This window comes from Mastigoproctus giganteus, chromosome 7 (genome assembly GCF_048544385.1).
Source record: "Mastigoproctus giganteus isolate SK-2022 chromosome 7, ASM4854438v1, whole genome shotgun sequence".
NCBI classification, from domain to species: Eukaryota; Metazoa; Arthropoda; class Arachnida; order Uropygi; family Thelyphonidae; genus Mastigoproctus; species Mastigoproctus giganteus.
Window position 1 is genome coordinate 181,717,644 of NC_143581.1, and position 15,035 is coordinate 181,732,678.

The following is a 15,035-nucleotide window of genomic DNA, read 5'->3' on the forward strand; positions in this document are numbered from 1 at the left end:
TGGTAATCAATGGACACTGCTCGTTGTGGACTAATGTTATTAGTGGAGTCCCTCAGGGCTCAGTGTTGGGTCCATTATTGTTTTCTGTATTCATAAATGATATTGATGATGGTATATCAAGCTTAATGTCGAAGTTTGCAGACGATACAAAGGTAGGCAGTATTGTCAAGGACACTACTGACACTATGCTGCTGCAACAGGATCTGGAAAGGTTGAGCAGATGGGCTGAGAGGTGGCAAATGAAGTTTAACATTGACAAATGTAAAGTACTACACATGGGAAACAGCAACCCCAGAGCAATATATCAACTCTGTGGTACCACACTGACAGTGGAAAAGAATGAAAGGGACCTGGGGGTGGTTGTGCAGGCAGATATGAAGTTCTCTGAGCAGTGCAGATGGGCTGCAAGAGTAGCTCATGGCGTATTGTCAATGATATATAGGAATTTTTCTAGCAGGGACAAGGAGGTGATTATTCCCTTGTATAAGGCAATGGTCAGGCCATACCTAGAGTACTGTATACAGGTCTGGAGGCCTCATTTCAAGAAGGATGTAGAGCTGCTGGAACGAGTACACAGAAGGGCAACAAGATTAGTGAATGGAACAAAGGGGTGCTCTTACGAAGAAAGGCTTAATATTTGCAAATTACAGTGTCTGGAGACTAGGCACCAGTGAGGTGATCGGATAGAGGTGTATAAAGCCTTGAATGGTTTGAGCATGGTCAATGCTGATGGGATTCTTCCTCTTGCCCAGAATAATCACCTGAGAGGGCATAAATTCAAATTGAGGAAAGACAGATGTAGGATAGATGTGCAAAAATTTGCCTTTAGCCAGCGGGTGGTTGGTTGGTGGAACAACTTCCATCCCTTGTTGTGGAAGTTGATAGCCTAAATAAGTTTAAGGCTCAGCTGGACAGGTATTTTGAACGAACAGAGGGGTGAAGTGGAAGTGGGGTTTTTTTTTTTTTTTTGGCTGATGCTGCATAAGCTTGCTTTCTTGCATCAAATGCCTCTACTAATGCTAGTGCTAATTTGTCAATGTTAAACTTCAACTGCTTTCTCGGGCCATCGGACCCAATTTTCCTAGATCTTGTTGCAACAGCTCACCCTGATGACTGTCGTTAATCATCCTGCCAACCTTTGTATCATCTGAAAACTTAGACATTAAGCCTGATAAATATTGAAAACAACAATGGGCCCAGCACTGAATCCTGGGAAATTTGTAACACACAATAACAGAAGTTCTTGCTATGGAAATATGTCAGCATGATGGGTCCCAAAGCTGTTGACAGCAAATCAAAAATGCACAAGAGCTATCAAGTGAATGTATGCATCATTTTCAAGCAGATTCAAATTTCCTTGAAAGGTTTGTGACCATGAATGAGATGTGGGTCCATCACATTCAGCCAGACACAAAGTAGCAGTCCAAACAGTGGAAACACAGCTCTTTTCCTCCTCAAAACGGAAGACAAGTTGGTTCCTTCTACTGGCAAGGTGGCAGCATCATTTTTTGGGATGCTGATAGAATGTTGTTAATGAATTACCCTCAAAAAGATCAGGGACAACCACAGGAGCATATTACACAGACCTTGTGAAGCATTTGTGTGAAAAGATCAATGACAAATGCCAAGGAAAACCCAGCAAAGCAGTCTTCTTCCATCAGAACAATGCACCTGCTCACGTCTATCACTGCCATGGTTGCACTGCATGAGTGCAGAATTGAAATCTTGGACCATCCCACATATAGCACCATCAGACTTTCACCTATTTCCTAATTTGAGAAAATTACCTGGTAACCTCCATTTTCACACTGACAATGACGTCATTGCTGCAGTGAATGCATTCCTGGGGCTCAAGAGAAAGTTTTCTTCACAACTGAAATCAATGCAATGCAGCATCAGTGGCAAAAGTGTACTGACTCTAAAGGGACTATGTGAAAAGTAGCATATTACCAGATTCTTCAAATAAACCCTTCATACTCAAAGCAACAAATTTTTCCAATCCTCTCATATGACAATTTCAACCACATTGTGATGCCTCGTAATGTAGTTAAAGCCATCATCAGAATGTTTAAAGAAACTCTGGAGTGAATGATAATTTTTACTGAAACATGATATGTCAGAAGCAAAGTACTGTAAACTTGTAAGAAAAATTTTTGTCATTGTTGTGGATGGCATGTACATGGATAATGACTTTAATATGGTGTATGGTTCCCAGAAACAACTAGACATATTTTGCAACTGTGATAGATCAATAAAATCAAGATATCAATATGTTGTACAACACTCTTGGGTATGTGCTGTTTCCAACTGATCACATGTCAGCGGACAGTCCAGATACACTTCAATACTGTCCAGATACACTTCAATTCAAAACTACAAATACTGATGCCACCCCCACAAAAGCAATCCAATTGTACCAAACTGACTGTGCTATTGTGTGTACATAGGGTTGTTCAGAGCTCCTCTTTTACACCATACTAGGACCCAACAAGAATTTTAATGAAAGGAACCAGATGCATCTGTGAAATGCATGCCGTGCCAATCTTATCAGTCCAATTGCTGGCATAGACAATTTTGGATGGTTTTGATTGACACCCATGTCCCTGTGGCTGCTGAAAAGTATAAGAGCAACATTCAAGAATCATCTGTGATAGGCAGGGGATGTTTGTTTGTTGTTTGTTATTTGGTTTTTAGAAGCATTAGCAACTAAGGCCATATTGCTCCGGGAATATGCAGTGGTCATTCCCTGACCCTTCCGCATCCTCCGTATTTGGTGGTGACGGGCTCGAACCCCGGTCTAACCAAGAAGCGTGTGCTACGTACTGATGCTCCTTCCCACCTGGCTACAGAGGCACCTATAGGCAGGGGAGAATGATTTTACCTTACCATTGTTGATGGTTTATGACTCGGTTCAAGATGTCTGCAAACAATGTGGGTCTCTTGGAACTCTTTCCACAACCTTCTGATGAAACTTTGTTATTACACAGACTAAGCAATGCTGCAACAAGTTAGCATTGTGACTATCTCACCTAGTCTGCTGACACCTCTCCAAATGACAGACTCAGGCAAATCTCTCTGAGATGACATTTTCTGATGCTTCATTATGATAATTGAAAAATACGAATGTAGTTTTTGTAGCTGTAGTTCACAAATGAGTTGTGTCTGTAACATTACCTGAGCATTTAATTAGCATTTCTTGGCCTATATATTTGTTGGAGAACTTAGTAATTTACATCTGCATATCAGTCCATGAATGTGAGTAAGTGTGGCCACAGTGGATATCAATATGGTCAATTGTCCAATATATTGTACAGTGATTCACTCCTCCCCCCCCCCCCACCAACTATTTTTACCAGGGCAGTCAGATGTGCAATGGGGCAGAATACATAAAATTAATTGACAGCAAATTTGATTAAAAAATGTAAATCTCACACCAAATATATGATGAATATTTCTAGTTTCTTTTAATTCAATATGCTGTGTATGTAGTTTAGTCAAAATTAAAATGCATTCATTTCCAATTTGAGAGGGTTGATATTTTGTTTTTAAGATTTCACTTCTTATTGAAATTTTTATCAGAGGTGAGATTGTTTAAAGATTTAAAAATATACTCTTACCTGCCAGGTACCAATATTTTCCACTCTTTGTCCAAAAGGGCGCTGAAAAATCATGCACAATTTGAATGCATCACTTCTGATTTCTATAACATTGTTCAAAAATGCACACATTGCTGCTAACGGAAAGGCAGATGAAAAGAGAATCACATAACCAAATTGTATGAACATCTCTAAATAGTCTTCAAATGTTCCTTCATACTGCAAAAAATAATAATAAATAAATAAAAAAATAGATGGGTATTTCCTAGTTTAACTATTAAATACTGATAAGAATACTTATGTACAGAATAGGATACACTGGATTAAATCTCCAAAACAATATTAGGATTCTAGAATTAGCATTAGTAGAGGCATATGATTCAAGAAAGCAAGCTTATGCAGCATCAGCCAAAAAAAAAAAAAAAAAAAGAACTACCACTTCACCCCTCCGTTCGTTCCAAATACATGTCTAGCTGAGACTTAAATTTATTTAGGCTATCAACTTCCACAACAAGAGAAGGAAGTCTGTTCCACCAACGAACACTACCCGCTGGCTAAAGGCAAATTTTTGCACATCTATCTTTCCTCAATTTGAATTTATGCCCTCTCAGGTGATTATTCTGAGCAAGAGAAAGAATCCCATCAGCATTGAGCATATTCAAACCATTCAAGCTTTATACACCTCTATCAGATCACGTCGCCGGTGCCTAGTCTCCAGACACTGTAATTTGCAAAACTTAAGCCTTTCTTCATAAGAGCAACCCTTTGTTCCATTCACTAATCTTGTTGCCCTTCTTTGTACTCGTTCAGCAGCACTACATCCTTCTTGAAAACCGTACTCAAGATGTGGCCTGACCATTGCCTTATACAAGGGAATAATCACCTCCTTATCACTGCTAGAAAAATTCCTGTATATCATTGACAAGACACCATAAGCTACTCTTGCAGCCCGTCTGCACTTCTCTCATATCTGCCTGCACAATTACCCCCAGGTCCTTTTCATTCTCTACCACTGTCAGTGTAGTACCACAGAGTTGATACGTTGCTCTGGGGTTGCTGTTTCCCATATGTAGTACTTTACATTTGTCAATGTTAAACTTCATTTGCCACCTCTCAGCCCATCTGCTCAACCTTTCTAGATCCTGTTGCAGCAGCATAGTGTCAGTAGTGTCCTTGACAACCCTGCCAACCTTTGTATCATCTGCAAACTTGGACATTAAGCTTGATATACCATCATCAATATCATTTATAAATACAGAAAACAATAATGGACCCAACACTGAGCCCTGAGGGACTCCACTAATAACATTAGTCCACGATGAGCAGTGTCCATTGATTACCACTCTCTGTCTTCTCCCCTCCCAAACAACCCCTTTATCCATAGCAGCAATTTGCCTCCAATGTCACACTGCTCCAATTTGTGTAGCAGTCTTCCATGTGCAACAGTATCAAAAGCCTTTCTAAGATCCAAGTATATAATATCAAAGTTATTCCCTGAATCCAGTTCTTTTGTGACTGCATCAGAGTATCCAATCAAATTGGTCAGGCAAGACTTCCCCTTAACAAAACCATGCTATGTCCAAGCTATAACTGAAGTCTTGTCTAGATGATCCTGCAGTGCATCTTTAACCAGTGCCTCCATTAATTTTCCTGGAACAGAAGTTAAACTCACAGGTCTATAATTACTTGTGTCAGCCTTTGATCCTCCTTTGTGAATTGGGGTCACATCTGCACATCTCTAGTCCATGGGTACTTCCCCTGAGTCCAAGGAAGCTCTCATAATTATGGCTAAGGGTTTGCTTACTTCCTTTGCTGCCTCCTTTAATATAACTTGATAGATCCCATCCACCCCAGGTGACTTTCTTGTGTTTATCTTCAACAATTTCTCCTCCACTTTACTCTCGGTTATTACAAGATTATCTAGCTTACTGCCAGAGTTGAATACACCTCTGGCATTCCCCTCGCTGAATAACTCCTCACGTGTGAATGTCGATGAAAAATATTCATTTAGTTTTCTAGCTACCTGAGCAGGATCATCAACAGCTGAACCATCGATATCAAGTGGACCAATCTGATTCATCCCCTTCCTTCTAGAGTTTACATAAGTAAAGAACTCTTTGCTGTTTTTCTTTGCATCCCTTGCCAAAGATTTCTCGTAATCTGCCTTCGCCTGCCTAACCTCCTTTGTAACTTGGTTGCATATCAACTTGTATCTATCATAGGCTTCTGTGTCATGTGTTAATTTGTAAGTATCCCATGCATTTTTCTTCTCTGCCATATGCCTCATTAGTTCATCTGACATCCATTTTGGCCTAAACCTTGACCAATATTTCTTAGTTGGTATGTAAAGCCTAGTAGCTTCCAAGATAAGTTCTTTGAATGCTTCCCATTTTGAATTTGCTGTTGGTAACATCATCAGTTGGTCCCACTGTATAGAATTTAAATACTGTCTCAGTCCATCGTAGTCACCTTTACGGAAGTAATAACCCTTCCCTTTACCCCTAATGGTAGTTACCTCTTTGAGTAAATCCCACTTCAGCACACTGTGATCACTGCCACCTAGTGGTTCATTTATCTGCAGATTCTTAATGCATGAAGAATCACTGCTGATAATCAAATCAAGAGTATTACTCCCTCTAGTTGCCTCCCGAACATGCTGATGTAGAAAACAATCATCCAATAAATCCACAAAAGCCCTTCTAGTGTGTGAGTAACCAGCCCCCAAATTCCAGTCAATATCTGGGAAATTAAAATCTCCCATTATAAGACTCTCTGATTGACTGGCCCACTCTATTTCCCTGTATAGTTCCTTATTATACTCATCAGTGTCATTAGGCCTATAGCACACTCCTACTCTCAATTTTGATCTCCCAATGCTTATGTCACACCAAACTGACTCAACACTGCACTGACCAGCAATGTCGACTGGCTTCACTTCCTTGGTTTTTATGTGTTTCTTAACTAATAGCATAACCCCTCCCCCCTTCCTATCCTGTCTATCCTTTCTGTAGACGTTGTACTCCCCAAATTGCAGTTCTGCATCCCTTATATCTGTGTGACACCACGTCTCTGATATCCCAACAATATCTGCCTTTGATGTTTTGAGCAATACCTCATCATCAAATTTATTTACTAAACTCCTAGCATTGGTGTACACGCAAGTATACCTGCACCTGTTTCTATTCTTAGCTACCCTAACACAACCCATGTGTTTACTTGTACCGCAATGGCTCCCAGCAGTCTCTGAAATACCATGCATCTTGTTTTTCAGGCTTCTGCTCATTCTAATAGAAGCAGTGCAAGAATCTCTTTCACCTCTGCCAGTGGCTACTGTCAATCTATTGGTCTTTGTCTCCCCCCAAGCTAGCAGTTTTCCGACCCACCTAACACTGCCTCGATAGCATCAGCAAATATTCTTGCACCCTTTCTATTTAAGTGTATCCCATCCCTGTAGAAGCAATCTCTCCTGTTAACAAGTACAGTCCAGGCTGAAAAAAATTCTACCCCTTGAGCCTTGCACAATCTTTCCAGGGCCGAATTGACATACACAACACCCTGCATACAATGATCAGACATAACCAGTATTGTTTGTTGTTGTTTGTTATTTGGTTTTTAGGAGCATTTGCAACTAAGGCCATATTGCTCTGGGGATATGCGGTGGTCATTCCCTGACCTTTAAGCATCCTCCGTATTTGGTGGTGATGGGCTTGAACCCCAGTCTAATCATGAAGCGTGTGTTATGCACTTCTGCTCCCTCCCACCTGGCTACGGAGGTGCATAACCAGTATTACACTGTTACAAAGTATTACATTGTATGCCTGTTTAACAAATATTTTCAGCATTACAAAGTATTATGTTACATGCCTGTTTAACAAATATTTTCAGCATTACAAAGTATTATGCTACATGCCTGTTTAACAATCTTTTGCATTATTACTCTACTTTTATTCTCTTTCCCTCCCCACCATACCTGTTTACCCTGATTTCTCCATCTTTCCTGTTCCTTCCCTTTACTATGGATACTAATTTTAATTTTTTTACAGTAAATGGCTTGCCTCCTTATGGCAAAGGCAGAAGCCAACTAGAACAAAATTTCCAGGTGATTTTTGTTGTTAAGAATGCAGTCATGCAACACATGATACTATGCACACATACAACACAAAATACATGACTGGCTTTGCAGAGATGCTCAACACAGAGGCATAAGGTTTAAAGGGAATCTTTAGGTATCATATAATAAAGCTACATATACACAAAAGCTGTTTTTTGTACACAGGCATTCACCAAGGATTTGATGTAATCCCACCTCCACCACTTTGTTTTTTGTACTACTGCATGTCCAAACAGAACACTGTAAGAACTGATTTCTTCTTCTTATGATTGCCATTAAATCATTAGTTTCTGTGTCCCTCACTCCAAACTAGTTTTCCAACCAATCTGAAACTGCTTCTAGCATCAGTTAATATTCTTGTACCCCTTCTCTTTAAGTGCATCCCATTTGTGGTAAATAGTCCCTCCTATTAACAAGCTTAGGCTGTGCTGTGAAAAAGTCTACCCTATGAGGCTTGCACAACTTCTCCAGGGACAAACTAAACGATAAGACTTTCTACATGTACTCTCTTATATTATTCCTGGGCAAAATTCTATACACTATCAAATTTAGCTCTAACTCAGTTTTTCAACATTGCTCACATCTGTAAAATAAATCCTCAAATCACTTATTTTTAATATAATTAGCAGCTACATAAACAATATCTTTTGTGCCCTTAAAAGATAACTATATTGCTACATTAGTAATACTGTATCACAAAAGTTAGCAATATAACATCACTAATTTTTCCCTCTCTCATATCTTAGTCCTATTCCACCTATCCTTTTTTGTATATACAGTGGATTCTGGTTATTTGGGCCACCAGTTAATCGGGGCAGCTGTTTATTTGGGGCAAATCTTAAAAAATAGAACCCAATGGAGAAAATAGCCAGGGTTTACTTCGCTTAATTGGGACAGCATGCCGTTTAATCGGGGCAGGAGACAGCAGCACTGGAGATTACCCTACGATTGTCTCCGATGGTACCATGTGGTTCGGTTGAAATTCTGGAGGTCACAACCATAAAACAATAAAAACAATTAGCAGTCACCTGTTTATTGGGCTTTTCTGTTAGTGAAATCTATCATAAACGTACAGTAAACTCGATCTTACTGAATTTGCAATAATACCGACAGCTGGAATTCTGTGGGTTATTATGGTGAAATGTGTTTACACTTCCATGAAATCTTCAATCATATAAAAAAATTAATTTTCAGATCTTCTCTTCATTCCTATTTTTAAAGCTTTGTAACTCGTTACTCCGTTCTCACTTGCATATATTGTGTTACTTGCAATTTGTTATTGTTATTTGGTTTTTTTTTAGGAGCATTAGCAACTAAGGCCATATTGCTCCGAGAATATGCGGTGGTCATTTCCTGACCTTTCCGCATCCTCCGTATTTGGTGGTGACGAGCTCGAACCCCGGTCTAATCAAGAAGTGTGTGTTATACACTGCTGCTCTTTCCCACCTGGCTACGGAGGTGCCCTTGCAATTTGTGTGTGCCATGTTCTTTGTTATTGATTGCTTATCTTTTTACTGTTTTAAATTTTAATCCCCACCCACAAATGTCAGTGAACAGAAATGTCAACTAGTTCGTATGTACATATTACAGTACGTATTAATTATTGCGATTATCACATATATTCTTCCGATTTTCACATATCATTTAATTTTTTAACTGGTAAGGTAATAAAGGGTAAATTTGTGCTTAATATATCTTTGCTTTTATAGGCTGTGGATAATATTCCTCCTATTTTCGCTAATTAGAATCGCTGTTTAATAAAATTAAAATTCAATTCACAAACGTGGTCACAATGACTGCCACTTACTGTACATCGTATAGTGAATGGTACTTCACTATGTTGAGTTCATCATAAAATGATTTGATTGTTCAGTGAACCAATTGTAAAGGGGGGGGGGAGTACATTGTATTTTGAACCATTTACGTGAAACTTTGGATAACTGGAGCAGTCGCTTAATCGGGCCAAAATGCACTAGTCCCGATGTGTCCCAAATAACCAGAATGGACTGTATATTTCCTGTTTTGCTGACAATAGAGATTTTTCTTCATCCAAAGTGCATGTTTTGGTGGCTTACAGGCAGATTCCCATCATAAAGATGTCAGCTATGACACCTAATCATGAGATAAGATCCTGTAGCCAACAGTAAATTTGAGTATTTTATTATATTTCAATTTGGAAGAATATTCAGATATCTGTCAGAAAAAAGTAACAACAAAATGATGAATGAGAACCTCATATTCCACCTCTCAAGGACTAGCACAAGATCAGCACTTGTCCTAATCTCTTATTTTGCATCTAAAATAAACTCCTATGCCTGATACAAAATTCATGTATTCCTGGATGACATTCGACCTTCCAACAGTATCAACGGATTCAGTCTGCGCCAAAAAAACGTTCCGCATACCATGATACCACCTCCCAATGCCTGGGTTGTCTTAACAAGATATGCAGGGTCCATTGCTTTATGAGGTACTCACCACACCTTGAGTACTGTGTACAGGTCTGGAAGCTTCATTTTAGGAAGGATATAGAGTTGCTAAAACGAGTACAGAGAAGGGCAACAAGACTGGTGAGAGGAACAAAGTGATACACTTATGAAGAAAGGCATGAGTTCTGCAAATTGCAGCATCTAAAGATGAGGCACCTGTGAGGTGATCTGATTGAGGTGTATAAGACCTTGAATGGTTTGAGCAGGCTCAATGCTGATGAGATTCTTCCTCTTGCTCAGATTAAAAATCTGATTGAGCATAAACACAAGTGTATAGGTATGGATCTGATTTATTTTTAGAATTTCGACCATGTTTCTTTGTGTTATACAAAAAACACAAGTAATTTTCGGTCCCCCGCATTGCCCAAGAACCAGGTATCCCACAAATTCTGTCCTTTCAGTGTACAACTGCATGACTGAGGGAATATGCCCAAAAATATGGAAAAAAGCTGTTTTAAGATTAATTCTTAAAACACTCTGAGACACCCACTACAGCTAAATAATCATATAGACCAATAGCCCTACTCCCTGCACTAGGGTAAATATATGAAAGATTAATATATAACATATTATCTCAATACTTAATTTGCTTAGAACAATAGCCTCAGGTTACAAAGAAGTTAACGTACAGGTTTGTGTTATAGCATCATGTTCATATATAGCCAACTACTAAGTAGTTACAAAATTGGCATCATTTAAATATATCTCATATTGTGAATGCCTTCACAATGAGTTGCCATGGTATTGCACTACGTTGAATAAATAAGTAACACTTCTCTAATAAAGAAGACTACTGTTACTTATTCTCGGTGGATACCACCACCCACACGGCACCGTTTCAGAGCTTACTGTCTCGTTCTTGGTACTTGCCCACCCACCGATGAAGGCACTAGGGTTTCAAACCTCCAGCTTTGAAAAATAAAGAACACCCTACAGAAGAACAAGGGGCTGATGTAGGTGGCACAAAGCAAATGGCTTTTCTTTTTAAAGTATATCTACAAAAAGAAGAAAACGGGAATTTTAAAGAGCTGAAAAGCTGTAATGTAATGTGGCTTTTAACTGCACTGCAGACAAACAACAATCATATTATTGTTGAGGAAATTAAAATTGAAGCCAATTCTTCCTTCTTCATACTTTGGAAAACATTCAAAAGTCCTGAAATTCCTTGCTTGAATGAGAGAGAGCTACTGGATTTTCATATTACTTTATTGTTCTACATATATTTTTCACAATTCCAGTCAAAGTAGCTTTTGAGGAAATCAGCTTTTACAAACTAAAATCATATCTAAGGTCAAACATGCTCCAAGATAGACTCAAGAAATAGCCTTGCAATATTATCAATAGAATGAAATGAAGTAAGAAATTTTAATTTTGATAAAATTTTAGATGTTGCTGAACAAAAACAAGAAAAATTTCTTTACGATTACAGTTTTTTTGGCTAAAATCCATTACATGAGTGATATCATTTAACAGGGATTTATTTTTGTGTGCTTCATTGTTATTGGGTTAGGTATGAGTTGGGTCTAAGGTTTTGAAATGCCATGTCGAGTTAATTGCAATATAATTTTCTGATATGTTTAGTTTGTCAAAACAAAGAAATATGAACTTCTTTTACTTTACATCTTTGACATTGCATTCCATTTTGACAGTTTTATTTTATGTCAAAATAGAACTAATAAATATAGATATTTTATTTTTAATGATGTAATAGCATACATTCCTCATACCTAATTATCTTAAGTCCAGGGGCCCACCAAAATGGTTCAAATTGGGCCCTGCATTTCTTCTCCACTTTGCTCTCAGTTATTACAAAATCCTTTAGCTTCCTGTTAGAGGTTGATAGACTTCTGGCATTCCCCTCCCTAAATAACTCCTCATGTGTGAATGTAGATGCAAAATATTCATTCAGTTTGTCAGCTGCCTGAGCAGATTCATCCATAGTCAAACCATTGATATCAAGTGGACCAATCTGATTAATCCTCTCCCTTCAATAGGTCCAACACCGAACCATGGGGGACTCCACTAATAACATTAGTCCACAAAGAGCAGTGTCCATTGATTGCCACTCTCTGTCTTCTCCTATTAAGCCATCTCTTTATCCATAGCAGCAAACATGCCCTTTAATGCCATGCTGCTAGAGTTTACATAAGTAAAGAAGTCTTTGCTGGGTTTTTTTTGCATTCTGTGATTTCTCATAATCTGCCTTCTCTTGCCTAACCTCCTTTTATGACTTGATTACAGACTAGCTTATATCAACCATTCTGTATTGCATGGTAATTTATATGAATATCATGCATTCTGCTTCTCTGCCACCAGTCTCATTAGTTCATCAGACATCCATTTAGGTCTAAACCTTAAACAGTATTTCTTAGTTGGAACAAAATGCTAGTTGCATCCTAGATTACCTCCTTGAATTCTGCCCATTTAGAGTTTGCTGTTGGTAACATCATCAGTTGGTCCACTGTATAGAATTTAACAACTGCCTATGTTGTTGTTGTTTTTATTTGGTTTTTGGGAGCATTAGCAACTAAGGCCATATTGCTCCAGGGATATGCAGTGGTCATTCCCTGATCTTTTCGCATCCTCCGTATTTGGTGGTCATGGGCTCGAACCCCTGTCTAATCAAGAAGCGTGTGCTATGCACTGCTGCTCCTGCCCACCTGGCTATGGAGACGCCAACAACTGCCTAAGACCGCTGTAGTCACCTTTACAGAAGCAAACCTTTCCTTTACCCTTAATGGTAGTTATGGGTAGCAAGCAGTAATTTTATTTATTAATGTTTACTTACTAAGTAATTAATGTTACTTATATTGTTTTACTTGTTAATTAATAAACTGATCCAGACAGCTGTTTGGTGCTTGTTCAGACCTCACCAGTGGGAGGCTAACCACCTCATCAATACAAAAGTAATGACATTCACTGATGATTTGTTGATTTATGGGGATGAGGAGGAGGTACAGGAGCAGGTGGAGAAGGCAAAGAAACACAATTTAAAGTTTAGTGATGCTAAGAGTAATGCAAAGATGAGAGATGCAAAAGGTGTAAGTAGTAAATTTTAAAATTTTATTTGGTAAATGCTCTGAACCTGTTTGTAGGGATTACAGTATTACACTACAGCTGTGGTAGGACTTCATGTTTTATAGCACAGAAAGAGAAAAAGACAATAAGTGTTAGAAAGCATTCAGTGTTGCAATCAATCAAACTATAAGGCTACCACCATGAGTTACCTCCTTCATGCTTTCCATAGGACTTAACATCTTTTATTTTGCTGTTGTTCTTATGCTATAAAACATGGATATAAGTCCTAACACAATTATATTGTATTATACACAGCCCAGAGCATTTATCGGCTCTTCAGCAGCACTTCTTTTTCTAGAGAAGTTAGCATTAGCATTAGCTGAGGAATATGATGAAAGAAATCAAGTTTATATAGCATCAGCCAAAAAAAAAAAACTTCCCTTCCAAATTCACCCATCCAGTCACTTCAAATATTTGTTTATTAGAACCTTAAATTTATTTAAGCTATCAACTTCCACAACAACAGATGGAGTCTTATTCCAGCAATCAACTACCCGCTGGCTGTAGCCAAATTAGCACACAATCTATTCTACAACTGTCTTCCATGAATTTGAATCTGTGCACTCTCAGTTTCGTAATCTGAGCAAGAGGAAGAATCCCATCAGCATTGAGCCTACTAAAACCATTCATGGCCTTAAACACCTCAACCAGATCACCTCACAGGTGCCTAGTCTCCACACGCTGCAACTTACACAACTTAAGCCTTTCTTGATTCTTACCAAGAGCACCCCCTTTGTTCCTCCCACCAATCTTGTTACCCTTCTTTGTACCATTCTCATTCTAGCAACCCTACATCATTCCTAAAACGAGGCCTCCTGATCTGTACGCAGTACTCAAGGTGTCGCCCGATCACTGCCTTATACAAAGGGATAATCACCTCCTTATCCCTGCAAGCAAAATTCCTATGCATCATTGACAAGGCTTCATGACCTGCTCTGGCAGCCCATCTGCATTGTTCAGAGAATTTCATATCCAACTGCACAATTATCCCCAGTCTCTTTCATTCTCCACTTCCCCGAGTGTAGCATCACACAGTCAGAATGTTTCTCTTGGGTTACTGCTACCCATATGCAGTACGTCACATTTGTCAATGTTAAACCTCAGTTGCCACTTCTCAGCCCATCAGCCTAACTTTTCTAGATCCTGTCTTTACTGTCATTAACAATGCTGCCGACCTTTGTATCATCTGCAAACTTGGACATTAAGTCTGATATTATTATTATTATTAGCCATATGGTGCAAGGAAGCCTGAGGCTTATGCTGCACCAGGCAAAAAAAAATAAAATTTCCATATTACCCTGAGAAAGAGAGAGAGAGAGAGTAGAAAGGAATCACCAAGAAAGAGAAGAATGATGATATCCAGCTCAGGACCCTGGGTGTGCCAAGCCCATATTCACCAGATGTGAGCCCCTGGGGATAGTACTACTGACCATGGTGTTTAGTACTACTGACCATTGGGACCTGATTTTCCCCAATAAAAACTACCGGGGGTTTTTCCAATGTCAAGTTTACCTTCGAATAACATAACAGTTTTATTACTGGATATCCTTAATTTATGTTTACAACCAACTGAAATAAACTATTGATAAAAATATTGGCATTATACTATATTTCTTGTCTGGAACCACGAGGAGGAACGCACAACCAAGTCATCAGGTACACTACTTTGTGGCATTTTGACTTTGATTTACTTCACCACTAATTTAACACACGATTCCGCTACTTACTCTACCGAATCAACTTTAGTGACTGAGTTAGCGT

General features: G+C 38.8%; 1 protein-coding gene across 5 annotated transcripts in view; it reads right to left on the minus strand.

Annotated features, from left to right (window-relative positions):
• LOC150083375 (anoctamin-8-like) overlaps positions 1-15,035 on the minus strand; it is a 423,636-nt gene that overhangs the window by 69,363 nt on the left and 339,238 nt on the right. For all 5 annotated transcript variants that reach the window (XM_090377999.1, XM_090377998.1, XM_090378001.1 and 2 more), the window contains one exon: positions 3,618-3,815. In XM_090377999.1, the coding sequence (XP_090234125.1) occupies positions 3,618-3,815 (198 nt within the window). The remainder of the gene's footprint in view (positions 1-3,617; positions 3,816-15,035) is intronic.